The 24,506-nt window shown below is 41.6% G+C and overlaps 1 protein-coding gene across 4 annotated transcripts in view; it reads left to right on the top strand.

Annotated features, from left to right (window-relative positions):
* Window positions 1-24,506, top strand: part of NHS (NHS actin remodeling regulator) — a 266,748-nt gene that overhangs the window by 202,845 nt on the left and 39,397 nt on the right. The window contains exon 1 of one of the 4 annotated variants that reach the window (XM_073665385.1): window positions 7,846-8,051. The exons of the other annotated variants lie outside the window; for them this stretch is intronic. Coding sequence (XP_073521486.1) covers window positions 8,018-8,051 — 34 coding nt within the window. The 5' untranslated portion in view covers window positions 7,846-8,017. Of the gene's footprint in view, window positions 1-7,845; window positions 8,052-24,506 lie in introns of those variants that run through there. 4 annotated transcript variants of the gene reach the window in all.

The following is a 24,506-nucleotide window of genomic DNA, read 5'->3' as shown; positions in this document are numbered from 1 at the left end:
TTGATTCCAGTGTCAGAGACGCACCCAAATAAACAGATTAAACCAAAAACAAAAATGTCTCACAAAGAAAAAATGCTTTATTAGTATAAAGAAAATATATAGTACCAATATTTTTTTATAAAAAGGCAGTGACTCAATGGAAGGCTACAGACACATTCCCAGTTTGCACTGTACAACTGTTATAGTATATCAATACCTAAAATCTAAGTAAATAAAATGCCAAACATAATTGTTGGCTACTGTAGTGGTGCCTGGTTGTGATGCAGCCCTGGTGTCTCAATGTGTGTTTCACCCAGCTTCATCAGGGGCGTCCATTGAGTCACTTTGTCTTTTTATAAAAAAAATTTGTTACTATATATTTTCTTTATACTGATAAAGCATTTTTTCTTCGCGAGACATATGGTTGCACCTCCTTTTGTTTTTGGTTTAATTTATTTTAATATTAAAATATCAGATTTTTGAATATCATTCTAGTACATGAAACACTTACAATGAAACTTAATGGTATTGCTTACGAACAGTCGGCAATGAATTATGCTTGCCAATGACAATTCTACATGGAGTTGGTGCTTTGTGTATGCAAAATATATGAGATCAGGCATCTCCAGCTTTATTCCATTGAAACATATGCACATAGACGCTACCTGAGCATCAGGCTTCTATTTATGCTGATGGAACAAGAAAGTGGCAGCGACTTAGCATTAATTATTTATATGTACACTGCAGTCTGTGCTTCAGGGGACAGCATTAGCCCAGCCACACATTTCCTGCAAAGTTATAGAAGGCTTTTCACCCAACTTTTTACTCAGCTCTCTATGGAATAAAACAGGTCAGTTGTGAATATTAAATTAACATCTTGGCCACTCTCCAAAGTGATCTGGCCTAGTTAGGATTCATCCATGAAAGCTTTGCTGTTTTATGTCCTGATAATGTAGTGAGAACCACAGGAGTGGAAAAACAGATGCTATTAAGACGGCACATTTACAGATATGTGTGATTTATGAGCCTATCGTTCCTTCTAAAACAGCAAAAACAAGTACTTTGTGCCCCTCTATTACTTTACTATGGACATATATTGCAGTTATTATATTATATGGCACTGTGTGCTTACAATTGCTCATTTTGCCCTTCTACCCAGCTAATTCTTCTGTTTTCCATTAGGTCTATGACATCACATGATTAAAAACAAGCTGAATCCTTCTAAGCTCTATGTAGAAACAGGAGGTACATTTTCTCTGTATGAGTCATAAGTCCCTGCAAAAGTCCCTGGCAGGGGGGGAGGAGGGAGCACCTGAGTCAGTAATTGCAGAGGGGAATGATAAATGCAGGGACAAGAAACTTCCTGTTTTACATAGAGCAGAGAAAAGAGAAGAATTAGCAAAATGAGCAATTGTAAGTACACAGTGCTATATAATATGATGACTGCAATATATTAAAAGGATAATCATTTTGATGGGAGTGCTGCTTTAATAAGATAGTGTGCATATATGCATACAGACAGATAAGATTAGCTATAAAGGAACACTAATCCTACAGCGTGAACAAGAAAAAAATGTCCCAGTAAATACTTCCCATTTTTTCATCCTTCATTACACTATTTTAAGTCTATTACAATTTATCTGGTCCACAAAATAGGTGAAAATGTATAATTGATGGGGTGCAACTTAATCGATTGATCATGAGATCAATGGTCTGAGTTCTTTGTGTTAATGGAGAGTTTTTAGCATTTGTGACCACTGCTCTGCTTATCAATGGGATATGTTGGCTAAGCCCACCAATTCTAATCATCTAAATTTCATCTCCTGATCCATTTGTTTCTGAGTAAGATAAGCCATCACCAGAGGTGTCTGGCAATGGCTCACTCTTCTCTCTCTATTGAATACTCATGTACTTTTGGCCAAAACAAATGCGCTTGTGCATAGGGAGTTTGGAAGAGGTGGCTATATAGTCCTCCATATTCATGAGCTTTGCATAACCCTACTCCCACCACTGATTGGCAGCTTTCTGCCTATGCACAGTGTGCACAGAAAGCTGCCAATCAGTGGTGGGGGCAGGATTATACAGAGCTCAGCATTCAGGCAACTGGTAGATGTGCAGCAGATAAAACAGTGATTGCATCAAAATGACGGCAAGCAGTCCAGTAAGTGACACATCACTGGAATCAGGGTATCTGCCCCTACATTATGCTGCTCTAAGATGGAGTAGTAAAAAACCCGATGACAAATTCCCTTTAACAGTTGGTAGGTGTCTCATCTCATGTATCCCTAGAGGAGACAATTTTTTACTTGTTTCTATGTTACACCAGGGGAGTTATAAAACTTAAGGTATATTAACCCCTTATTACATACCTGTTACCCAGCCATATCTAGTCACAACTAATGAGGCAGTAGGAGATTATATACATATTGCCCATGGCTTGTTTCTGGATTGTAACCTTCACTTACAAACTGATGAGTGATATCTGACTAGATGACAGTTTTTAGAAATGACCCAGAAAATGCGTGTGTTCTTGCTTTGCATCGTCTCTTACCTTGCACCTTGTTTGCCTTGGCATCGTGTTTCCCCAGTGATATTGAGTGTCATGTTACGGCTTCAGGCCTTCCAGTAATGGCAGAGGTGAGCCAAATCTTAATGTAGGAATTCAAGCACACGAATCAAAAGTGGAACCTAACAAATCTGTCTCATCAGTATACCTCATTTCTTATTTTTATCTGCCCTCTGCAGATTTGCTGCTATGTTATAATGCCAAATATGAAACACTGGACAGTAAATGTAGATTTAGCCACAGCTGCATATTTTCTCTGACCAAATGCCATTGTTCTTGGCTACATACACAATCTGAAAACTTCTCAAAACTTTGGGGGCAATTTTGTGCAGTTTTATGCTAAAAGTGCAGATTGCATTTTCGGTCATAGGCCATTACTTTTCATCCAGGTTCATCCAGGGTGAATGCATCCCGAGATTACAAGTTTTGTAAATAGGGTACAGGGAAAATCTATATTTTTGCACCGTGTTAGCCAGTAGATAGAAAAATATTTAGATTTGAGAGTCCTCAGTGGTTGATACCTTTTAATGGCTAACTAAAAAGATGGTAACAAGTTGCAAGCTTTCGAGACTACTCAGGTCTCTTCATCAGGCATAGTATAACACAAAATCTGAAGAGTCACATAATTATACACAATAGGACACAGAAATAATGCAGTAGATGAGACAGGTGATGTAAAGCAGAGCTATTACTATGGGACATAGATAAACAGTTCTGGCTGTAAATATTTTAGCAGTTCATAGATAAGGAGTGTGAAAGTTTTATTGTCCTGTGACTGAGGTCTGGTCCAGGGTTGTGATGACCCCAGCAGTTCTGAGGACCACATTCTTTAGTTGATGTTGAATGACTTACAGTATAGACCAAAAGTTTGGACACACCTTCTCATTTAAAGATTTTTCTGTATTTTCATGACTGTGAAAATTGTACATTCACACTGAAGGCATTAACACATGTATGAATTAACACATGTGGAATTATATACTTAGCAAAAAAGTGTGAACCAACTGAAAATATGTCTTATATTCTAGGTTCTTCAAAGTAGCCACCTTTTGCTTTGATGACTGCTTTGCACACTCTTGGCATTCTCTTGATGAGCTTCAAGAGGTAGTCACCGGAAATGGTCTTCCAACAATCTTGAAGGAGTTACCAGAGATGCTTAGCACTTCTTGGCCCTTTTGCCTTCACTCTGCGGTCCAGCTCACCCCAAACCATCTCAATTGGGTTCAGGTCTGGTGAATGTGTAGGCCAGGTCATCTGGCATAGCACCCCATCACTCTCCTTCTTGGTCAAATAGCCCTTACACAGCCTGGAGGTGTGTTTGGGGTCATTGTCCTGTTGAAAAATAAATGATGGTCCAACTAAACACAAACCGGATGGAATAGCATGCCGCTGCAAGATGCTGTGGTAGCCATGCTGGTTCAGCATGCCTTCAATTTTAAATAAATCCCCAACAGTGTCACCAGCAAAGCACCCCCACACCATCACACCTCCTCCTCCATACTTCACGGTGGGAACCAGGCATGAAGAGTCCATCCGTTCACCTTTTCTGCGTTGCACAATGACACGGTGGTTGGAACCAAAGATCTCAAATTTGGACTCGTCAGACCAAAGCACAGATTTCCACTGGTCTAATATCCATTCCTTGTGTTCTTTAGCCCAAACAAGTCTCTTCTGCTTGTTGCCTGTCCTTAGCAGTGGTTTCATAGCAGCTATTTTACCATGAAGGCCTGCTGCACAAAGTCTCCTCTTAATAGTTGCTGAAGAGATGTGTCTGCTGCTAGAACTCTGTGTGGCATTGACCTGGTCTCTAATCTGAGCTGCTGTTAACCTGCGATTTCTGAGGCTGGTGACTCGGATAAACTTATCCTTAGAAGCAGAGGTTACTCTTGGTCTTCCTTTCCTGGGGCGGTCCTCATGTGAGCCAGTTTCTTTGTAGCGCTTGATGGTTTTTACAACTGCACTTGGGGACACTTTCAAAGTTTGCCCAATTTTTCAGACTGACTGACCTTCATTTCTTAAAGTAATGATGGCCGCTAGTTTTTCTTTACTTAGCTGCTTTTTTCTTGCCATAATACAAATTCTAACAGTCTATTCAGTAGGACTATCAGCTGTGTATCCCCAGACTTCTGCACAACACAACTGATGGTCCCAACCCCATTTATAAGGCAAGAAATCCCACTTATTAAACCTGACAGGGCACACCTGTGAAGTGAAAACCATTTCCGGTGACTACCTCTTGAAGCTCATCAAGATAATGCCAAGAGTGTGCAAATCAGTCATCAAAGCAAAAGGTGGCTACTTTGAAGAACCTAGAATATAAGACATATTTTCAGTTGTTTCACACTTTTTTGTTAAGTATATAATTCCACGTGTGTTAATTAATAGTTTTGATGCCTTCAGTGTGAATGTACAATTTTCATAGTCATGAAAATACAGAAAAATCTTTAAATGAGAAGGTGTGTCCAAACTTTTGGTCTGTACTGTAAATCCATGTGACATATTCTATTCCATTATTTCTGTGTCCTATTGTGTATAAATATGTGAATCTTCAGATTTTGTGTTATACTATGCCTGATGAAGAGACCTGAGTAGTCTCGAAAGCTTGCAACTTGTTACCATCTTTTCAGTTACCCATTAAAAGGTATCAACCACTGAGGACTCTCAAATGTAAATAAGGTAGAAACATTAAATGGGTTGTTTCAGTATGACAACCTCATATCCATATGCCTATTAGGGCATATGCATTTTATAGAGTGGTGTCCCCCGCTCAGTTAGAAAGGAGAGCTGCTGGATACCAATCTAATATATGCTCCTCAACATGGCTTCCTTCGGTGACAACAATTGATTGGAATTGGTGAGAAAAGCCTGCAGCCAGCTTTACATAGAAAATGGTTTATCTCCATCACACGACCAATTTAAAAAGTCTATAATGTATGAGACATGCTGATATGAAAAAAGGAAAATGCAAGGAAGCTTTGCGCAAACCTGGTGTAAAATGTATAGAAAAATTATATATACACTGGTGTGTTGTTGTTTATTAATAGGTAAACAGCTACTAATATGTGTTAAAAGAAAATAATGGGGTTGTCCGGTCTTAGGCTATAAGTCTGCAGTCACTCCATGGGACTGCAGACTTGTGAATCCTCACATCGTGCACATTTCTCGCTGTGAGGATTCTTCGGTGCCGCAAGTATGTGATTTGCATACATGCAGTCCCGTGCCAACTAGAAGTGCGCGGCCTCACTCAATGCAAGTGAATTGAGCAAGGCCGGAAACAGTCTAGTCGGAATGTATGCAAATCACATACTTGCTATGATTGCTGTCACATGACCGCCGGCATCAGAGAATCCTCACAGCATGCAATACGCAGGATGTAAGGATTCACAAGTCTGCAGTCACATAGAGTGACTGCAGACTTGTAAGCTAAGGGCGGACAACCCCTTTAACTCTTAATAAATACATTTGTTACTGAGCTTGCTGTCAATGAAATTGCTGCTTTCTTCATATCAAAACAATGTTGAGTTGTGTGTTATAAAGTGACTTTATAAAAGTTTGTGATTTTAGCCAGATACTGAGTAAAGGTGCATTTACATTGTCCGAAATTGGCTACGAGAATTCTTAGGAATGCTTGTTTCCCAATTATTGTCCTGTGTGAACAGGCTGGTAATCACCTGAAGAACAAGCAAAGCAATTGTTGGTTGTATAAAATGATTTTTAAGCGTTCTAAAAAAGTATTGTTCTTAGCAGCACAAAAGTCCATGTAAACAGAACATGCCGAGAACAATGATATTCTATGAATACTGAACAATCGAAAAAACAATTGTTCTGTGTGCATGACAAGTGCAGTCAGCCTGTCTGTCTAAACTGGCTATTAAACAACTGCCGATTGGCTTACATGTAGGTATAGCATCAGACAGTGTAAATGTACCCTAAGTTGTTAGACTGGGTACAGTAACATGTTATTATTTACATAGTATGTAACATTGAGGACATGAATAAGTCATATTGCTTGGAACATCAACGTGTCTAGTAGTGGACATTCCCTTATTAATCGATCCAGGGATGTGAACGAAATAAAAATAATTGTTACTCACCTCTGGACTGTCACCTTCCTTCCATTCTAGGAGCTGTAGCCCCTAGAAGCCTGTTGGGATCTACATCCAGCAGGGGCATCATGTGAATGCTGAAGCCAATCCCTGGCCAAAGAGTATTTCTTCTGCTTGGACAGAAAATGAACACTGCAGCAAATCAGCAGGCGCAGACTGGCTGCAGCGCTCACATGATGCCCCTGAAAAAGGTTGATTCTAGATAATTATCAGAAAACACAGCAATGAGTAAGGAAAAGTCGAGAAGTGAATATAATTTTTTTTCTGACTATTAATAAAGGGGTTCTCTTGGATTAAAACATTGACGGTGTATCCTTAGGGCGCAGTCAAATGGCCGTATAATTCAGACCGAGCTGGGAACGCTGTGCATGGAAATACATGAAGCTGCCAAGCTTGGGTCCGGAGAGCTACTGGCCAGTCTGTGCACTGCGATGCAATCTTGGTCCGATTCATATGAAATGTTTGATTTTAAGGATTCAACTTCCAGGATCCCCGCTAATCAGAGTATTATAGAAATCGCTTTCAGCAATCCAGATTTTGCAGTAAAAAGTTTGAGCAATTAATAAAGGCATTACTGCAAAAAGTAAACCGAAAAGAAAGGCTAGAACTCCTTCAATGCTCCTTCACACCTACCAATACAAACCTGTAAGAAATCTCAGCCAGGATTGAAGGGAAATGGCTACAATTGCATTCATTGTACCTACTGACATGCAAATTGTGATTTGCCATTTTTTTTTTTTTTTCGTTTTACACTCTTTACATTTGTAAACTGAAACTGCTTGGTTTCTTTCCTGACATTAGTTTTCAAGGCATTGTTCCAGCATCTGTTTATTTACTAGTCCATTATAGGCAGCAAGTAGCCATTGTGTGAGATAATAGCCGAGACTGCATGAGGAAGGTATACGGATTGGGTAGGTGTAGTGGATAAGTAATGATAGTGTCCAATCCAATGTGAAAACAGAAAACAGACTTGGCCCTTGAGGTCTTTTTGACAGTAGGGAACTCCCCAAAGTCCAGGAGTGAGTTAACAGCCCTGAGTGATTGAGTGTAAAGCTGCAGGATTACTGCTCTCTGTTCTGATTTGCCATTCTGCTGGACTGTGAAGGGATTAGAAGGACCAAATTCTTGGGCTGAACCATCTGGATATCTGGCAGGGGCGTCACTGGGGTTAGCAGATGTTTGGGCATGAGCATACCATGAGTATCCCAGCAGGTAATTCTGCATGACCCCTTGAGCTCTGAAAACAGGTCAGCCTGTATACACAGTGAGGAGCTGGCTGGGACTTAGCTGGATATTATGGATGGGAGAAGAGAAGCCTCTTGGGCATTGGAATGCTTCCTAAGAAAGCAGAACTGAGATCTGCGCCATGGCTCTTGGATGCTGCTTGCTGAGGAGTGGAGGTATTTGGCTCTAAAAGCAACGATTTTGTATTTTAAAGTGTTGATTTTGTAAGGCTGCGCCGAATTATCAAAACGTTTGCATGGAAATTGTGACATTAGATGCTGGTGGCTTTCTAATGAAAACATTGCAAGACAAAACGGTATAAAATAAAAGAGCATTATTGGTACGGCTGGCACAAATGTAGATATGCGCAGGTGGGGTGTCTATTGTATTCACTGTGGTATAGAAAGAAAAGATGAAAGGAGAAGGCGACCTTGGAAATGATTCATCACATGCAGATAATTCATTCATTAGGGGTTAGGTAAACAGCAATGTGCTTTGGGTGGCTATTTTGCCTATTACTGTACATAGGACCAAGTATAGATTTTCGCAGGAAAAATGTGAATTTTGATTTTCCGCAGACTTCTTTTTGTGTGTTTTGCACTGAACTTTTTGGTAAAGAGCTGTTGCTGGCACACATTTCCCTAGAATTAGACATATTTTAGTCATTGCGTTTGGAAATTGTGACAGTATAAATGCAGTACAGCAACAGTAACACTTCATGCATGTAACAGGAGATTGGGAGCATAAGAAGCACAGAGACTGGATGTCATGATTAGAAGGTGCACGTAAAACTCCGCATGTCCACACAGGACCTGTAAAACTCATTGGAGTCTACTGGCTGATAGGATCCTAAATTATAGGGTAAGATGCTATAAATTATTCTAAGAGGGAATGGGTGAGAACAGGACTCAGCTCATTTATAATTTACATGTAAAGGGTATCTGCCATCATGAATTGTGCACAAACGCTGACTGTGCTATATAGGAGGGGTGTAGAGATGGATAAATATACCTGTGTATACTAGCAGCAGTAAGCACAAATGAGAAATTCAGTTTTATTCTGCAGTACTTGGTTTTACCTATTTCAATCTGGGTGCTTTCTAACGCTGAAGTGTTCTTGGCTCTTTGCAGTAAGCAGTCCACAACACCTCTGATACTGAGTGACAGCTGTCAAGTGCTAGAAAGCAGACATTGCACTATGTAGTCACCAGTGTGCCTGGTATGGGGTGTGAATCAATCTACTCAATGCAAATCTAAGTGTATAGGTTTATTTTTATCTGTGGATGTATCTAATTTATTATTGTTTCCCGTTATTTATATAGCACTGACATATTCTACACTGTTACACAGTGATTGCATTTATACTAGCTATTGCATATGTGACACCTCGCCCTCCCTGAGCTGTTGGGGGTTACTCGGAGCTAGGTCAGTGTAGGGGTTGCGGGGGATGCAGTCGTGGCCTCAACCCGTTCCGTGCCCAGGGCTGTCACATAAAAATAATGGGCTTTCAAGGATGAGTGGTATTTCGACTACGCCACCTGCGGTTTCTGGTGATGGACACCGGCACTGCAACAGTCCACTGAGGCTGGTGTCATGGGCAGCTAAGATGGGATGGCTCCCCACAGGCGGAGCAGGCCTCAGGGCAGTGTGAGAAGGAATGGTGGGTGCAGTGCCGCGCAGGAAATAACAGGCTGAGGCGGTGTGTGAAGTCATCCGGGTCTTTACTCACTTTAGATGAACTTTCAGCCGCAAAGCCTCTCTCTGCTACACATAGCGTACTGCGGCCACCGGGAAGGGGGTCCAGCACTTCCCAGGTAGATCAGGAGCACCTGTCGAGACCCCTCTGGTGTGTGTTCCTCTCCTTGGTAAGTTCTCCCACTAAGTCTTCTCCTGACTGTGTGTGGTACGAACGTGGTGTAAGGCCGGGTCCCACTGGATAAACGCAGTTTAAGAGATACAGGTGGCGACTCCGCTCCGTCCGTATCCCCCTGGAATCCACTAAGCCTCCGGGCTTTTCTGACTGAGACGAGAAGTAACAAAGTCAGATATCGGGGGCCGGTTACCCCTCTTGCAGCAGGAATCACTCTGGCTAGGCCAGAGTAAAGAATACAGGTGGCGACTCTGCTCCGTCCGTATCCCCCTGGGATCCTTTTGCCTGTGGAGCCTATCTCCTCTGCCCCCCTCCAAGGCCTTCTTAGGACAGGACCCTGACCGGGTAGAGACAGTGGTTAACTCTGACCCGCTCCTCGTCTCAAGGCCAGAGTACGAGGACCGCGAACCTTCCGCCAGCTACAGCCTCTTGCTGGACCCTGACCGAAGACCCTCAATCAAAGACCTTGAACCTAAGATGGCCGTAGATTAAATATGAATCAATAAGTGTTTCCTAAAAGTGTGTCTTCCACCCTCACCCACTACATGGTTCCCCCTATCTTTGGTTCCCCCCATCTCCTCTATCCCGGGCAGGGGCAACACCCTGGTGCATTTAGGCCCCCTACAGGACAGGAGTGGTGTAGTGTTGAGTGGTGAAGTGGGGTCCTGAGAGATGCTCCATCCTTACCTGGAAGAGGAGATACCACACCTCAATCTGAGGTGCAGTACCCCTGTGGCGACTGAACCCTCAGGGGCGCCACACATAGGTTCAACACTGATATAAGACTTCAGCCACTTACAAAATTTAGGGCCTGGATCTGTGGTCAAATGTGTACTTTTAGTTATAAATGTTGTGTTTTGTAGCACATGCCCTATTAAAGGGAACCTATCATGTAAAAAGAGCTATCATCCTGCAGATATAGGGTTAATCTGCAGGTTAACAGCGTTCTGAAGCTGCCCAGTGCCTGCAACGAGAGCCCCACTGCCGGGAGGAAATGAACTTTATTCCTCCCAGCAGCCTCAGGCTTTCAGGGCTGGGCCGGTGTGGCTTCAGTCAGCACTGAATGTATTATGAGCAGCGCGTGAAACTGCGCCCCAAGCACTGATTGACAGCCGGTCCATTTCCTCCCGGCAGCGGGGCTCTCAGTACGGGCGCCAGGCAGCTTCAGAACTCTATTAACCTGCAGAATAACTCCCAATCTGAAGGTTAATAGCGTTTTTTTTAACATAACAGGCTCCTTTTAACAAAGTCCTGTCTGTGTTGGTAAACACTTGCTTAAAACAATTGTAATTGTAAAGCAACATTTCTCCAGCAGAAATAGTGATACTCATTTGTCAATGTATTCATACATTTCCAAGAGGAATCACAGAGGAATAATCCAATACAGAGGTGTAAGACAGTGTTGTTAGTTATATACAGTATCTTTGACTTATTCCACAGTGTTGTACTACAGTGATTGTTCTTCTACAAACTATTACAGACGATAAAACTGATATAAGACTTCAGCCGCTTACAAAATCTAGCGCCTACATCTGTGGAGGAATGTGTACTTTAGCTATAAATGTGTTTTGTAGCATGTGCTCTTCTAAAGAAGAAATGTCGTATTAGTAAATACTTTAATTCTCAAAGAAATAGCATTTCTAGAGCAACATTTCTCCAACAGAAATCGTGATACCCATTTACCAATGTATTCATCCATTTCCAGGAGGAATAAGAGAGGAACAGTCCAATTGAGAGTTATAAGATAGAATATTATTGCTATTTTTATATAAATTGTTAATATGTATTTATTCAGACTGACTCCCAGAACCGATTTACATATGCAACTCCAATGGCAATATCACTGGTAGTGAGTTGTCACCAGCCAAAGCTGTTGTGGGGTTAGGTGAACCCATTTGATGTTTTGGGGGATCCTGACATCAGTATTGAGGTCCACTGCAGTCAGCTCACAAATCCTGTGGCTTCCACATTATAGCAGCCGTATTAAATATCATGGCATAATAGACATGAGCACAGGTGATATAGGTCCATGTGCCATGGCCACGGGCCAGGAAATGGTCCATATCACTGTACGGCTCTAGGGATCAGCTATATCCATAATTACATTAGTCATTTTACTAATACAATATCTAGGAGGAGATGAAGTAAAATATTAGGCGAAAGAGAGAAAAAGTACAAAGTGTTTTAGATGTCAAGTTATTCCTTCCAATTTAATCATTCATTTGGCAGGGGAGCAATTCCTGGTGCTTAATATTAAAGGGAATTCTATTTTTATTCTTTAGTGGTGCAGCTTTAGGGAATATTGTGTCTGGTATGCTAGATCCAAAGTGTTAGTTCAGCATCCCCAACACTATGGGCTCAATGCCAACCATACACATTCAGCCAAGGAATAAAGTATGTGTAGAAACCACAGGCCTTGGATCTTGGCGACCTACGAAGGCAAATCTACTGCCGCTAGTATTCACACTCATATGTTAATATTTCTTTTATCTGCTTTCTGTTCTCTATGTTTTGTTATGATTATGCTGGTTTACCAAAGCATTAATCACAATGATATTTCACGGACCATTTTGTGCGATTTTAGTCAAAATATTTTATTTTCCTGAATCCACACCCTGGTAATTTCCACCATTTTTGTCTTTTGGAATTACAGTTCAAAAACAACAAATAATGAAATTTTAGCTCCACATTGGAGCCACTCCACTTTAAAGAAAATATCATAGAAGTGCAAAATGGAAGGGTTCACTTAACTGCAGATCTATAGATACATAGATATGATACATCTATAGATATCAATATGTGTATCACACATACTGAAGGATATACAGTATTTATTAGCATCAGCCACATATCATGACAGAGAGTATAGCATATCAGATCATCACTTGGCCACAGACCTGATTTTTCTGGCCATCTGACTTTTGGGTCAAAAATGAGGGGCTGCATGTGACATATAGCGTCCAGTGTGAAAATATCATAAGATCAATTTAGCAATTATACTTTTATTATACCCAATAATTACATGTAAGAGTTTTCAGAATGGACAGATGTCTCACAGATTGCAGATATTAAAACAGTTGTCCTTTTTTTAGGGTACAAGTCTGCAGTCACTTTATGTGACTGCAGACTTGTGAATGTTCACAGCGCGTGCACTGCATGCTGTGAGGATACTCCGGTGGCAGCTCTGGGAGCTGCGAGCGCATGATGACAAGTATGTGCGCAAGTTTATTGAGCGAGTCCAGACACGTCTAGTCGGAATGTTGCCGGAAATATGCAAATCACATAGTTGCGGTCACCTGACTGCCCACTACCGGCACCGGAGAATCATCACAGAGCGCAGTTAGCATTTATAAGCCTGCAGTCACATAGAGTGACTGCAGCCTTGTACCCTAAGGCCAGACAACCCCTTTAAGATTTAATTGGATGCCTACAGATTCAGATATGCCATGACATTAGCTAAATTTGTAAAATAATCCTGATTCAGATATTCATTTTTCATGCATGTATTCTATCCGTGGTTTTCATGGATACAACATGTTTCCAAAGAAGTCTATGCTGCTGTTCACACGCCCAAATTTTTTTGTGGCCTGTCTGATTTTTATCAGCGTCTTGGATGAAAAGTATCTATAGAAGTCTATGGGTCTGTGAAAATCATGAACAGCTCACGGATGGCATCAGTGTGCAGTCCATTTGCTGTGTCCATGATTAACACTGTAAAAGGTTTCTAATTTATTTATCAATACGTGAAAGTCACTGATTAGTAAAAACTGAGGTCTAAGGGGTAACGTTTCCCCTTGTGGAGAATGACATACTGGCCATGGCATGCAAATGTAAGGAGGTTTATTTGCCGTGCAATGCTCCTCTGGGAAATTAAATATGCAAATTGCCTCTTTAGAGAGAAAGAGGACTAGAACTCTATAGCGCCACCTGTTGTAAAAACTGACACACAGGGCAAACACTGATTAAACTTGGATCCATATCATTGATGACACTCTGACCATTTTTTTTTATGTATACATGAAAAATCACTGATGTCTGAATGAGGCGTAAATCATTTGTATATTGTGTAGAGTATGTAGCGTTCACAAGTAGCCAAGAGTATATTACCCTTCTTGGGAAATTCTTTCTAGCTTCTTGGCAAAATTGTGGACAACCATTGTCTGCATATTATCATGAAATATGGACATCATATAGGAGACCAGTGTGGAAAACTAACAAAATGAGTGGGTTCTGCTCTGGTGGGCTTGGCGTGACCATTATTTAAATGGATGCTGATTGAACTTTACTTAATTTACTGAATATTAAAGCTTGCAAGGTATTGTAGGGGTGTGTATGCGAGTATGTCTACTGTCTGAGTGTAGGCAGCATAGTTTCCTATCCAGACCAAATGACGACAGGGCTGAACTTTCCAGGTCCAGACAAATGTGACGATATATGAAGAGTAAACCACAATTTAAAAAAAAAATGAAAGCATTGAATTCTTCTCCCACAAGCTGCTTCTTCTGGTTGTTCAATGCACATACAACGGCTTGAGTGCTCCGCTCGCTGGCAAACACAGCAGGGCATGGAACAGTCACTTCAGATGGATGTAACAGATCAGTTCCAAGTCTGTCTGGAGGCAATGCAGAAAAATAGGCATCAATGTTCTTGTCTCCTTGAGACGTTTCAAAAGCAAGTAGCTGCTAGAACATACCATTATATGAGCATTCTGGTACGTTATTTAAAAGTAGCATGGTGGCTCAGTGGTTAAAACCTGACTATATCAGCATGAAGTTTTTATGCTCTCCCTGTTGTTTCTTGGGTTTCTTCTCATTTTAAAAATATACTGAGAGGTTAATTGGCTTTTTTCCAAAGCAACCAATCACAGCTCGGCTTTCATTTCTTATTGATTGGTTGCAGTGGCCCACAAAGACAGTTTTTCTTTTAGATAGTTTTCATAAATCTGCACCAGAATATCATACAGTAACTAAATCTTTATAGCTCCGATTCATCATTTGCATGTTTTTTTTTTAGCCACATTCCTTTTTTTGTCATTAGTGGTAATAGTTGCAGTTTTTTTGGCTCCAAATGTATCGCAATTCATCAGTTTGGCGCAAAGTAAAAAATGGATTTTCTTCCCATTGTAATGCAGCAGGTTGCTAGCATTACTGTAAATGGTCCAGGATGTGCTTACTGGACCATGTACCTTCCCCTTTATCTGACTGGTCACATGACTGTGACATCACCCAGGTCCTGCATGCACAGTAAAGCTCTGTATACATGACTGGGACAGCACACAGGACCTATACACACAGCTGACTGATCACATGACTGTGACATCAGCAAGGTCCTGTCAGTATGAGGCTGTCTGTGCACAGCATATATAAACCTGCTTAATTTGAGACAGGTGTGTTCGGTGTGAGAGGCGTGAGGCCTGTTCCCCATGTGTGTGGGATACCGTGATACCGTGAAGCCTGGCAGCCTGAAGGCAAAGACTAGATCCTGTGTGGATGCTGGTGGCCTTGGAAGGCAGCGGCTTTGAAGTGAAGCCTGGTACCTGAAAGGTCGAGCCTGGATCCTGTGCGGATGTCAGTGGCCTTTGAGGGAGAGCCGGCTTGAGTAAGAGTCCTGGAAGGCAGAGCCTGGATCCTGTGTGGATGTCAGTGGCCTTTGAGGGAGAGCCGGCTTGAGTAAGAGTCCTGGAAGGCAGCGCCTGGATCCTGTGTGGATGTCAGTGGCCTTTGAGGGAACGACGGCTGGAGACCCCTACCTGGGAAGCCGCAGAGCCACAGTGGTGGCAGAGTAACGGACTGAGACAGCTATACCCGGCAAAGGTAATACCCGGTGCTATATGGACATTGTGATATGAACATTGCTACTTTATTACCTTGCCGTAAGCTGTACCCTGGAGCAAGTGGGCCGGCGTGCCACTTGGCTCATGAATTGTTTATGTGTGTAAACCTGCCGGTGGCGGACTAAGATGAACTGTGTGTGAACAGCGGTTTATGAAGTGCCATAATAAACTGCAACACTGTGTGAAAAACGTAAAGACATTGCACGTGTGCATTGATTGACGCAGCGAAGCGAGTTACCCCCAGTATGATGACGAGCGCTGCCTTACACCATCTTGAACTGTTTTTGCAACTTTTGGTGCCAAAAGACGCACGTTGGCACCAAAAGTTCTAACTAAAAATTGTGCACAAAGTTTGGCATATTCAAAAAATACACCGGGGTGGGTACTGGAGTGAAATTGTGCCAAACTTTGCAGAGTTGATGAATCAGGCTAAAACACTTAGAAATGCTAGACTCCTCCCACAAGGTTGTCCACTACTTTTACATTGATGACCTAGGATAGGTCATCAATGTCTGATCGGCCGAGGTCCAACACCCGGCACCCCCGCTGATCAGCTGAGACTGGTGGCGGCGGCCACCGCCGGCCTTTGGTATTCCCTTTCGGAGCTGGGTGTCTTCTGTTAGTGGCCGCCACAGGGCACTGTACAACCGCCTCCTATTGATTTGAACAGGAGGCGGATGTGCAGTACCAAGCCTCGGCCACTACCAGAAGACGGAGCAGCTTGGCAAGTGAGTACTTCCGGCCGGCCGCCACCGCTGCTGACACCAAAAACAGCTGATCGACGGGGGTGCCGGGTGTTGGACCCTGGCCAATCAGACATTGATGGCCCATCCTAAGGATAGGCCATCAAAGTAAAAGTACTGGCCAACCTCTTTAAGGCAATTTTAGATGTTCACTTTTTTTTTTTCAATCATTTATGCTTTTCCAGTACTCTATATTAACATTAGAAAACTGCATTCATCAATGAAGTTATAACATACTAAGAAAAATTAGGAAGCCATATAAAGCGTCCTACATGTGCCCTCCGTTCCAGAAATGACCTAAGACTAACATCCCCCATAATCCGAACCTCGCACCTCCGTCTCCAAGACTTCTCCCGTGCTGCACCTGTTCTCTGGAATGCTCTACCCCAGACGATCCGATTGATGCCTAGCCCCGATGTCTTCAAGCGCGCTTTAAAAACCCATCTCTTTAAACAAGCCTACCGTCTCAAATACCCAGTAAGCTAACTTTCCCCTGTTCCCTCCTAAATACTATTCAGAATCTGCCCCCTACTGTTCATCTGTCTCTACACCCTCCATGCACACGATAACTGCACTCGGTAATTGAGTATTGCACTTGAACATACAGGCTGATGACCGGATCATACAGTTTTATATGATAATCCCGACTTATTATAATTGCCAGACCTGAAATAACAAGCACTTTCCACCTATTGTGTTCCCCCATTTCCTTGTAGAATGTAAGCTTGCGAGCAGGGACCTCAATCCTAATGTAACTGTTAAACTGTCTCACCTTGTATTGAATTTATTGTTTGTACGTGTCCCCGCTTAATTGTAAAGTGCTGCGGAATATGTTGACGCTATATAAATAAAAATTATTATTATTATTATTATTACTATGAGGTGAATGGCTGATCAGTCCTAAACTTATCTCTTACACTTCTCTTTTCTAAAATTAATAGAGGATGTAGGGTGGTGGCGTAAAAAAGTCAGAAAATACAGTTTATTGGTTGCAAAGATGTCAATTTCATGCAAAATCTTTTTTTCTTTTTGCGAAATACAGCATCCATAAAAATAGTGAGTTCTGAAACACAGTTATGGCACCATGCTCTGGAGCTAAAACAATAGGAGATATAAGACCCTTGTGTAAGTCATACACAGAGATAAGTTACCATTCTTTCAGTCAATATGCTAGTGGTGATCAGCATACTGTACAGTCATGGCCAAAAGTTTTGAGAATGACACCAAAATTATATTTTCACATGATCTGCTGGCCTCTGGTTTTTATTAGTGTTTGTCTGATGTTTATATCACATACAGAAATATAATTGCAATCATATTATGAGTACCAATAGGTTATATTGACAGTTAGAATGAGTTAATGCAGCAAGTCAATATTTGCAGTGTTGCCCCTTCTTCTTCAAGACCTCTGTAATTCTCCCTGGCATGCTCTCAATCAACTTTTGGACCAAATCCTGACTGATAGCAGTCCATTCTTGCATAATCAATGCTTGCATTTTGCCAGAATTTGTTGTTTTTTGTTTGTCCACCCGTCTCTTGATGATTGACCACAAGTTCTCAATGGGATTAAGATCTGGGGAGTTTCCAGGCCATGGACCCAAAATCTCTATGTTTTGTTCCATGAGCCATTTAGTTATCACCTTTGCTTTATGGCAAGGTGCTCCATCATGCTGGAAAAGGCATTGTTGGGCGCCAAACTGCTCTTGGACGGTTGGGAGAAGTCGCTCTTGGAGGACATTCTGGTACCATTCTTTATTCATGGCTGTGTTTTTAGGCAAGAATGTGAGTGAGCCGATTCCCTTGGCTGAGAAGCAACCCCACACATGAATGGTTTCAGGATGCTTTACAGTTGGCATGAGACAAGACTGGTGGTAGCGCTCACCTCTTCTTCTCCGAATAAGCTGTTTTCCAGATGTCCCAAACAATCGAAAAGGGGATTCATCAGAGAAAATGACTTTGCCCCAGTCCTCAGCAGTCCACTCCCAGTACCTTTTGCAGAATATCAGTCGGTCCCTGATGTTTTTTCTGGAGAGAAGTGGCTTCTTTGCTGCCCTCCTTGATACCAGCCCTTGCTCAAAGAGTCTCCGCCTCACAGTGCGTGCAGAAGCACTCACACCAGCCTGCTGCCATTCCTGAGCAAGCTCGGCACTGCTGGTAGTCCGATCCCGCAGCTGAAACAGTTTTAAGATACGGTCCTGGCGCTTGCTGGTCTTTCTTGGGCTCCCTGGAGCCTTTTTGACAACAATGGAAGCTCTCTCCTTGAAGTTCTTGATGATGCGATAGATTGTTGACTGAGGTGCAATCTTTGTAGCTGCGATACTCTTTCCTGTTAGGCCATTTTTGTGCAGTGCAATGATGGCTGCACGTGTTTCTTTAGAGATAACCATGGTTAACTGAAGAGAAACAATGATACCAAGAACCAGCCTCCCTTTAAAGTGTCCAGTGATGTCATTCTTACTTAATCATGACTGATTGATCGCCAGCCCTGTCCTCATCAACACCCACACCTGTGTTAATGGATCAATCACTAAAACGATGTTAGCTGCTCCTTTTAAGGCAGGACTGCAATGATGTTGAAATGTGTTTTGGGGGTTAAAGTTCATTTTCTGGGCAAATATTGACTTTGCAAGTACAGTAATTGCTGTTAAGCTGATCACTCTTGGACATTCAGGAGTATATGCAAATTGCCATTACAAAAAATGAAGCAGTAAACTTTGGAAAAATTACTATTTGTCTCATTCTCAATACTTTTGGCCATGACTGTACTATCAGTGGTCATCTCCAAATACCCCTGAGAAATATTTGATTTTACCAGGGAAAGCAGCAACCAAACAGACATTTTTGAAGTTTTGCAAGGTAGCAATTCAGAGGAAGAACTGCTGCTTGTTAATAACTCTCAAATTTAGTTTATAGACCAGACAGGGGGTCTCTCCTCTGATACGCATATGTCTTAATAAGGCAGATAAACAAGGATTGTCTTCGTAAGACTATTATTTACAGGTAGCCCCATGAATTGGGACAAGGCCAGCATGGTGGCTCAGTGGTTAGCACTGCAGCCTTGCAGCTCTGGGATCCTGGGTTTAAATCCCACCAAGGATAATATATGCATGGAGCTAGTATGTTCTTCCCATGTTTGCATTGGTTTCCTCCCACACGCCAAAGACTGATAAAGATTGTGAACTCATTGGGAAGAGTGCTGACAAAGTCAATAAGCACTGTGATATATGATGGTGCTAGATAAGCAATAAAAATAAATAAATGAGTTATAGGGATTGACAGTTTCCTTCAGAAGGATCTCCTTGTGATCACATAATCCATTGACAACCAGGTGAAAGACCTTCCCCACACAGCTTCCTTTGCAATAATTCTTCCTTTCACATGGAGTCCTTCTTTTAGGATTGTTGTATTTTTATGCAAGCGATTAATGATAAGGCACCAAAGCTAATAAATAATTAGTTCCTGAGTTTAAACACTGTTCATGAAGGGCAACCTGGCAAAAATTGTTATTGGGTGTTTTAAAGGCCCCCTTAATGGAGCAGGTTTCCTTTAGAGAAATGGCTGCATTGATTTCATGTCACTAGATATGATATATGGCCATGGCATAGCTAAGGGGTGATGGGGATTGTGCACAATTATGTTTCAGATAGCAACTAAAATATATTTAATCCATCAGAGAGTAATTGGCAGAATTTCCAGTGTAATAATTCACTTACAAATGAGTTTCTAGGCGATTTTATTCCACATTCAGAGTCCTTGGTATCTGTTCGCTAAGCTGCCAGTTTGAACGAACTTGCTGTGGCGTGAAGCAGTGCGGTGGAAAAGGTAGTATGGCAGTGCATACATTATGGAATGCCTCGGAGTCCTTACTAATACATACGCATTGTGTGTTCTCCAGTGCTTCCTGTCACAACACATTAGAAAAGCCATCCCAGTGTGAGGATGAGGACTGCGAGGAGCTGGGGAAAGCACAGGAAATCTAAAGGAGCTGACATTACAACATCATTTTTAGGTTTTGTTTGCAAGAAGAAGCAATTTCGGACCTATGGGGAATATTCTCTTTTTTAGTGCAGCATACATGCATATATTTCTGTACACCGTGTTACAATTAGTAGTACATGGAACTATGCTTAATTCTCCAAATTATCCTTTAAGTTGGTAGTGCCTTGTATGTCGTGACAGTATATAAAGAAATTGTCCGTTGTCAAAAATCTAGACAATTTAGCCTAAAATTGCTCATAGCTGTAAACAGTTACATTCTGGCTTCTATTCTGTATTTATTAAAGGGGTTGTCCAGGACTATTTCATATTTTTTTACTATGTGCTCAAAACTAACAGACAGGTAGCTGCTAACAGAGGCAACTACTTGCCTGTTCTAGGTCAGAGAGGTCACCGACCACTCCTGCCAGCTATTCAGTTGCTCCAAGTCAAACTACGCTTTCAGGGCGGGACTCCTGACGTCATGCTGATTGACAGATAGCTCCCCGCATTTAGGCAGTGGGGAGCAGGCATTCAATCAGCATGACGTCAGTAGTCATGTCCACTCAACAGAACAAAGCAGAAGAGAAGCCGCTGCTCTGTCAAGGTGATGTCAGCAGAAGCCACTGAATCGTTGGCAGGAGCCGTCTGTGACCACTCTGTTCCAACAGTGATCGGTACCAGGAACAACAGGCAAGAAATTAACAACTACCTGCCTGTTAGTTCTTAGGACCATAATAAAAAAAAATAGTCCTGGATAACCCCTTTAATACCAACGTTTGAATAATTAGAATATATTGTACTTTATGTGCATCTACCAAAATGCTAATATAATGATAGTCAAAATACAAAGACAACAACATGATACCAGACAGTGCTGTGGGGGGAACCCATGAAATATAGCAAAATAAATAGAGCAGAAATACTTCTTGCTTGCCCTTTGTATAGTTATTATTAGAACAAACACGCTTGAATGATCTAAGAAGCCAAGCTACCTTCCAGCATTTCAATGTAGTGCAAGTCCGACATCAGGGTTATCTGCGGCACCTCGCACAAACTAAACCTATTCTCAGGGATGATGGTATTGATCAGTGCCGCAGCTAACATCCACCATGAGTTACAGCACCCTGTATTGCTGGTGACTGGCATTTGTCTCATACTTGGTGTGTATTAAGGAAAGGGAATTAGAAACGTTTGTTTTCAAGAAGCAGTCATTTATAATTCTCGGTTATTAAGCATTTTATACACTGTATCTGTTCATTACCACATTATTAAGAGGTACTTGTCAAATTATCCAAACCACAAACAAGAAGGTGGTTTACAGTGTCTCCAATTCCCATATCTGGCTCCTACGTGGAATATATCAAGGGAGGAGCATACTACCAATTTTGGTAAGATCCAATGAAATGTATGGGCTGCCTGCAAATTGCCATTTACATTAAAATAATGTTGTCCTAACCTGATAATTTTGATGGGACCAGCTGACCATCTAATGTGTATGGCGGTGCCCCAACATCTGATAAAAAAAAAAAAACGATTGGGCTTTTGAATAACTGTTGGCAGGAAGGAATAGCTGTTACCCGAAAGAGTTCTAGCCCACAATTATCTGAACTGTATGACCTCGTATCTATGACAAATCTAAATTTAAAGCACTACAACGTTTTTTTTATTGCACCGCTGGAGTGGTATCACTAATTTAAGATCCCTGACCTTAGTCTTATATTTACCAGTTGCCGTCTTCAGCTGTTCCCAGAGCCGCTGTGGTCCTACTTCGCCATCTTGTGACTTCAGCTTCTGACTGACCGGAAGTCAGAGGTAACAATCACAAGCTCTCAGTATAAGTCTATGAGAACCTCATTCTGGTGTTCATAGACTTACATTGAGAAGTGACCTCCAACTCGCCCAGGAAACATTGGAGAGATCCGTCAGTTCAGAACCTGCAGAAGACCGACCAGAGCAGCGCAGAGAACAGAAGAAAATGGCAACTGGTCAGTATAATACTAGGGGCAGGGAACTTACATTAGTGATACCAGTCCAAGGCTGAAATAAAATACAGGAGTGGTGCTTTAAATGTGTGACAAAAGTTTTAAAACTTAGCCTAGAGTTTACCTTAGTGCAAACTATGTGCATTTCCTAAACTTATGATGAATTATACAATATATTTGGACTTACTTATGTAGTATGAGCAGTAAAAAACTGTAGATGTTTATAACAATAACAGTTAAAGCTGTATTTCCAAAATCACATCTTATCACCTACACATAGGTGCAATTGCAAGAACAGGCTTTCTGTGTGCCCTTATTAAAGTGGAGCGACAGTCCACTACAATCGTAACTCATGATAAGCATAGTTGGTTTCAGTGCACTATTTGTCCTTTTCCAATTAAATAGCTGTAATATTTTGGCTATTTTAGCTAAAAACTGAGTTGGCAGAATACACTTGGACTGGTAAACACAACCGACTGTCATTTTGTCATCCTGGTGTTCGCAGGTGCGATGTATCAATCACCCACTGTGTGATGACACTGGTGTGTAATTGTGAACTAAAGCATTCATTTTTAGTAATCCCTCCCCTTGTAAACTAATGAGGCGTGTGATAGGAAGCCAAGCCAGACTTTCTATAATGACTCCAATGACTGTGATGACAGCTAGCCTGCAGATTTACTAGTAATAAGTGTGAAAGATATAATGAATGCTTCATGTTCCAACATTGACAATTTCTGTAAAGATATGATGGTTTACTTTTTAATGTTATTTAAAGTTTTCTGCCTTGCAAATTTATTGCGCATACAAAAAGCCTAGTGCCTACCAATTATAACACGAGGGCAGCTGAGGAGGATGTAAGGGCATGGCTGCCAGCGGCGTGCCAACAAGCTATTCTGCCTTAACCAGGGTGTTTGTACTCAGTGCCAGGGCAGTGATCTGAACCTTTGCCTCAATGGAGTACAACTTTATGTGAAATAAGAGATAGAAGGTAATACCACTATCGAACACTGATGCACTATGGCCAGGTGTGACATATCCTTTTCGGGGATTGTTATTCGCTTTTACTGTTTTGACAAATTTATCTAGATATTAATAGGGTGTTACATGGTTACCTAGCAGTCATAACATTTCTGTTGTGGATGAAGCAGTCATCGCCTGTACTTAGCTTTCTGCTTTGTCAGGTGCTGTCACCTTGTCTTGGCTACTAACGTATCTGATGCTAGCTTGATTCCGCTTTCAGAGCCAGGTTTGGGGTTAAGCGTTCACAGGAAATAGCAAACTAAATAACAGCTGACATGTAAAGCGTCTAATCTGTTATACTTAGGTTTCTTTCTCTATTTATTTATTTTTACTCACTTATATAAGATGTCTGAATGGGAAAACACTTGGCCAATGAGATTTAATGTAGATAAATGTAGAGTAATGCACCTAGGACGGAGTAATCCTATTGCTGCATATACATTAAATGGGAGTATACTCGGAACAGGAGAAGGACCTGGGTATTCTGGTTACAAGTAAGCTGAGCAGCAGTACTCAATGTCAAGCAGCAGCCGCAAAAGCAAACAAGATTTTAGGATGTATAAAAAGAGAGATAACAGCCCAATGTAATGTTAACCCTCTATAAATCACTTCTAAGGCCACATCTAGAATATGGGATCCAGTTTTGGTCATTTTAAAAAGGATATTCAGAAGTTAGAATCAGTTCAAAGGCGGGCAACTAGATTATTACAAGCGATGGAAGGTCTCTTATATGATGAGAGGTTGAAAAAGTTGGGTTTGTTTCGCTTAGAGAAAAGACGTCTCAGAGATCTCATTTACATGTATAAATATATTTGTGGTCAATACAAAGGACTGGCACATGGCGTATTCCTTCCAAGAACCATATTAAGGGCCAGGGGGCACTCATTACAGGTGGAAGAAAGGCGATTCCAGCAGGTAAATAGGAAAGGGTTCTTTACAGTCAGAGCAGTCAGACTGTGGAATGCCCGACCACAAGAGGTAGTAATGGCCAACACTATAACAGCTTTTTAAAAAGGGGCTGGATGATTTCATCAGTACACATAACATTGTGGGTTACAGTTCATTTAGTGACAAAATATATCATTGGTGGAGAAAGGTTGAACAAAGGACCTAGGTCCATCAAGTTCAACCTATGTAACTGTGTAACATACAAACTCCTAGCAGATGTTGTCCTCAGTCACTACTGAGCCATCTTAGTGCCCATGT

The sequence above is a fragment of the Phyllobates terribilis genome, unplaced genomic scaffold, assembly GCF_046119375.1.
Source record: "Phyllobates terribilis strain yellow unplaced genomic scaffold, ASM4611937v1 Scaffold_2__4_contigs__length_985480577, whole genome shotgun sequence".
Classification (NCBI taxonomy): domain Eukaryota; kingdom Metazoa; phylum Chordata; class Amphibia; order Anura; family Dendrobatidae; genus Phyllobates; species Phyllobates terribilis.
This window is presented reverse-complemented; position numbering and strand designations above follow the sequence as displayed.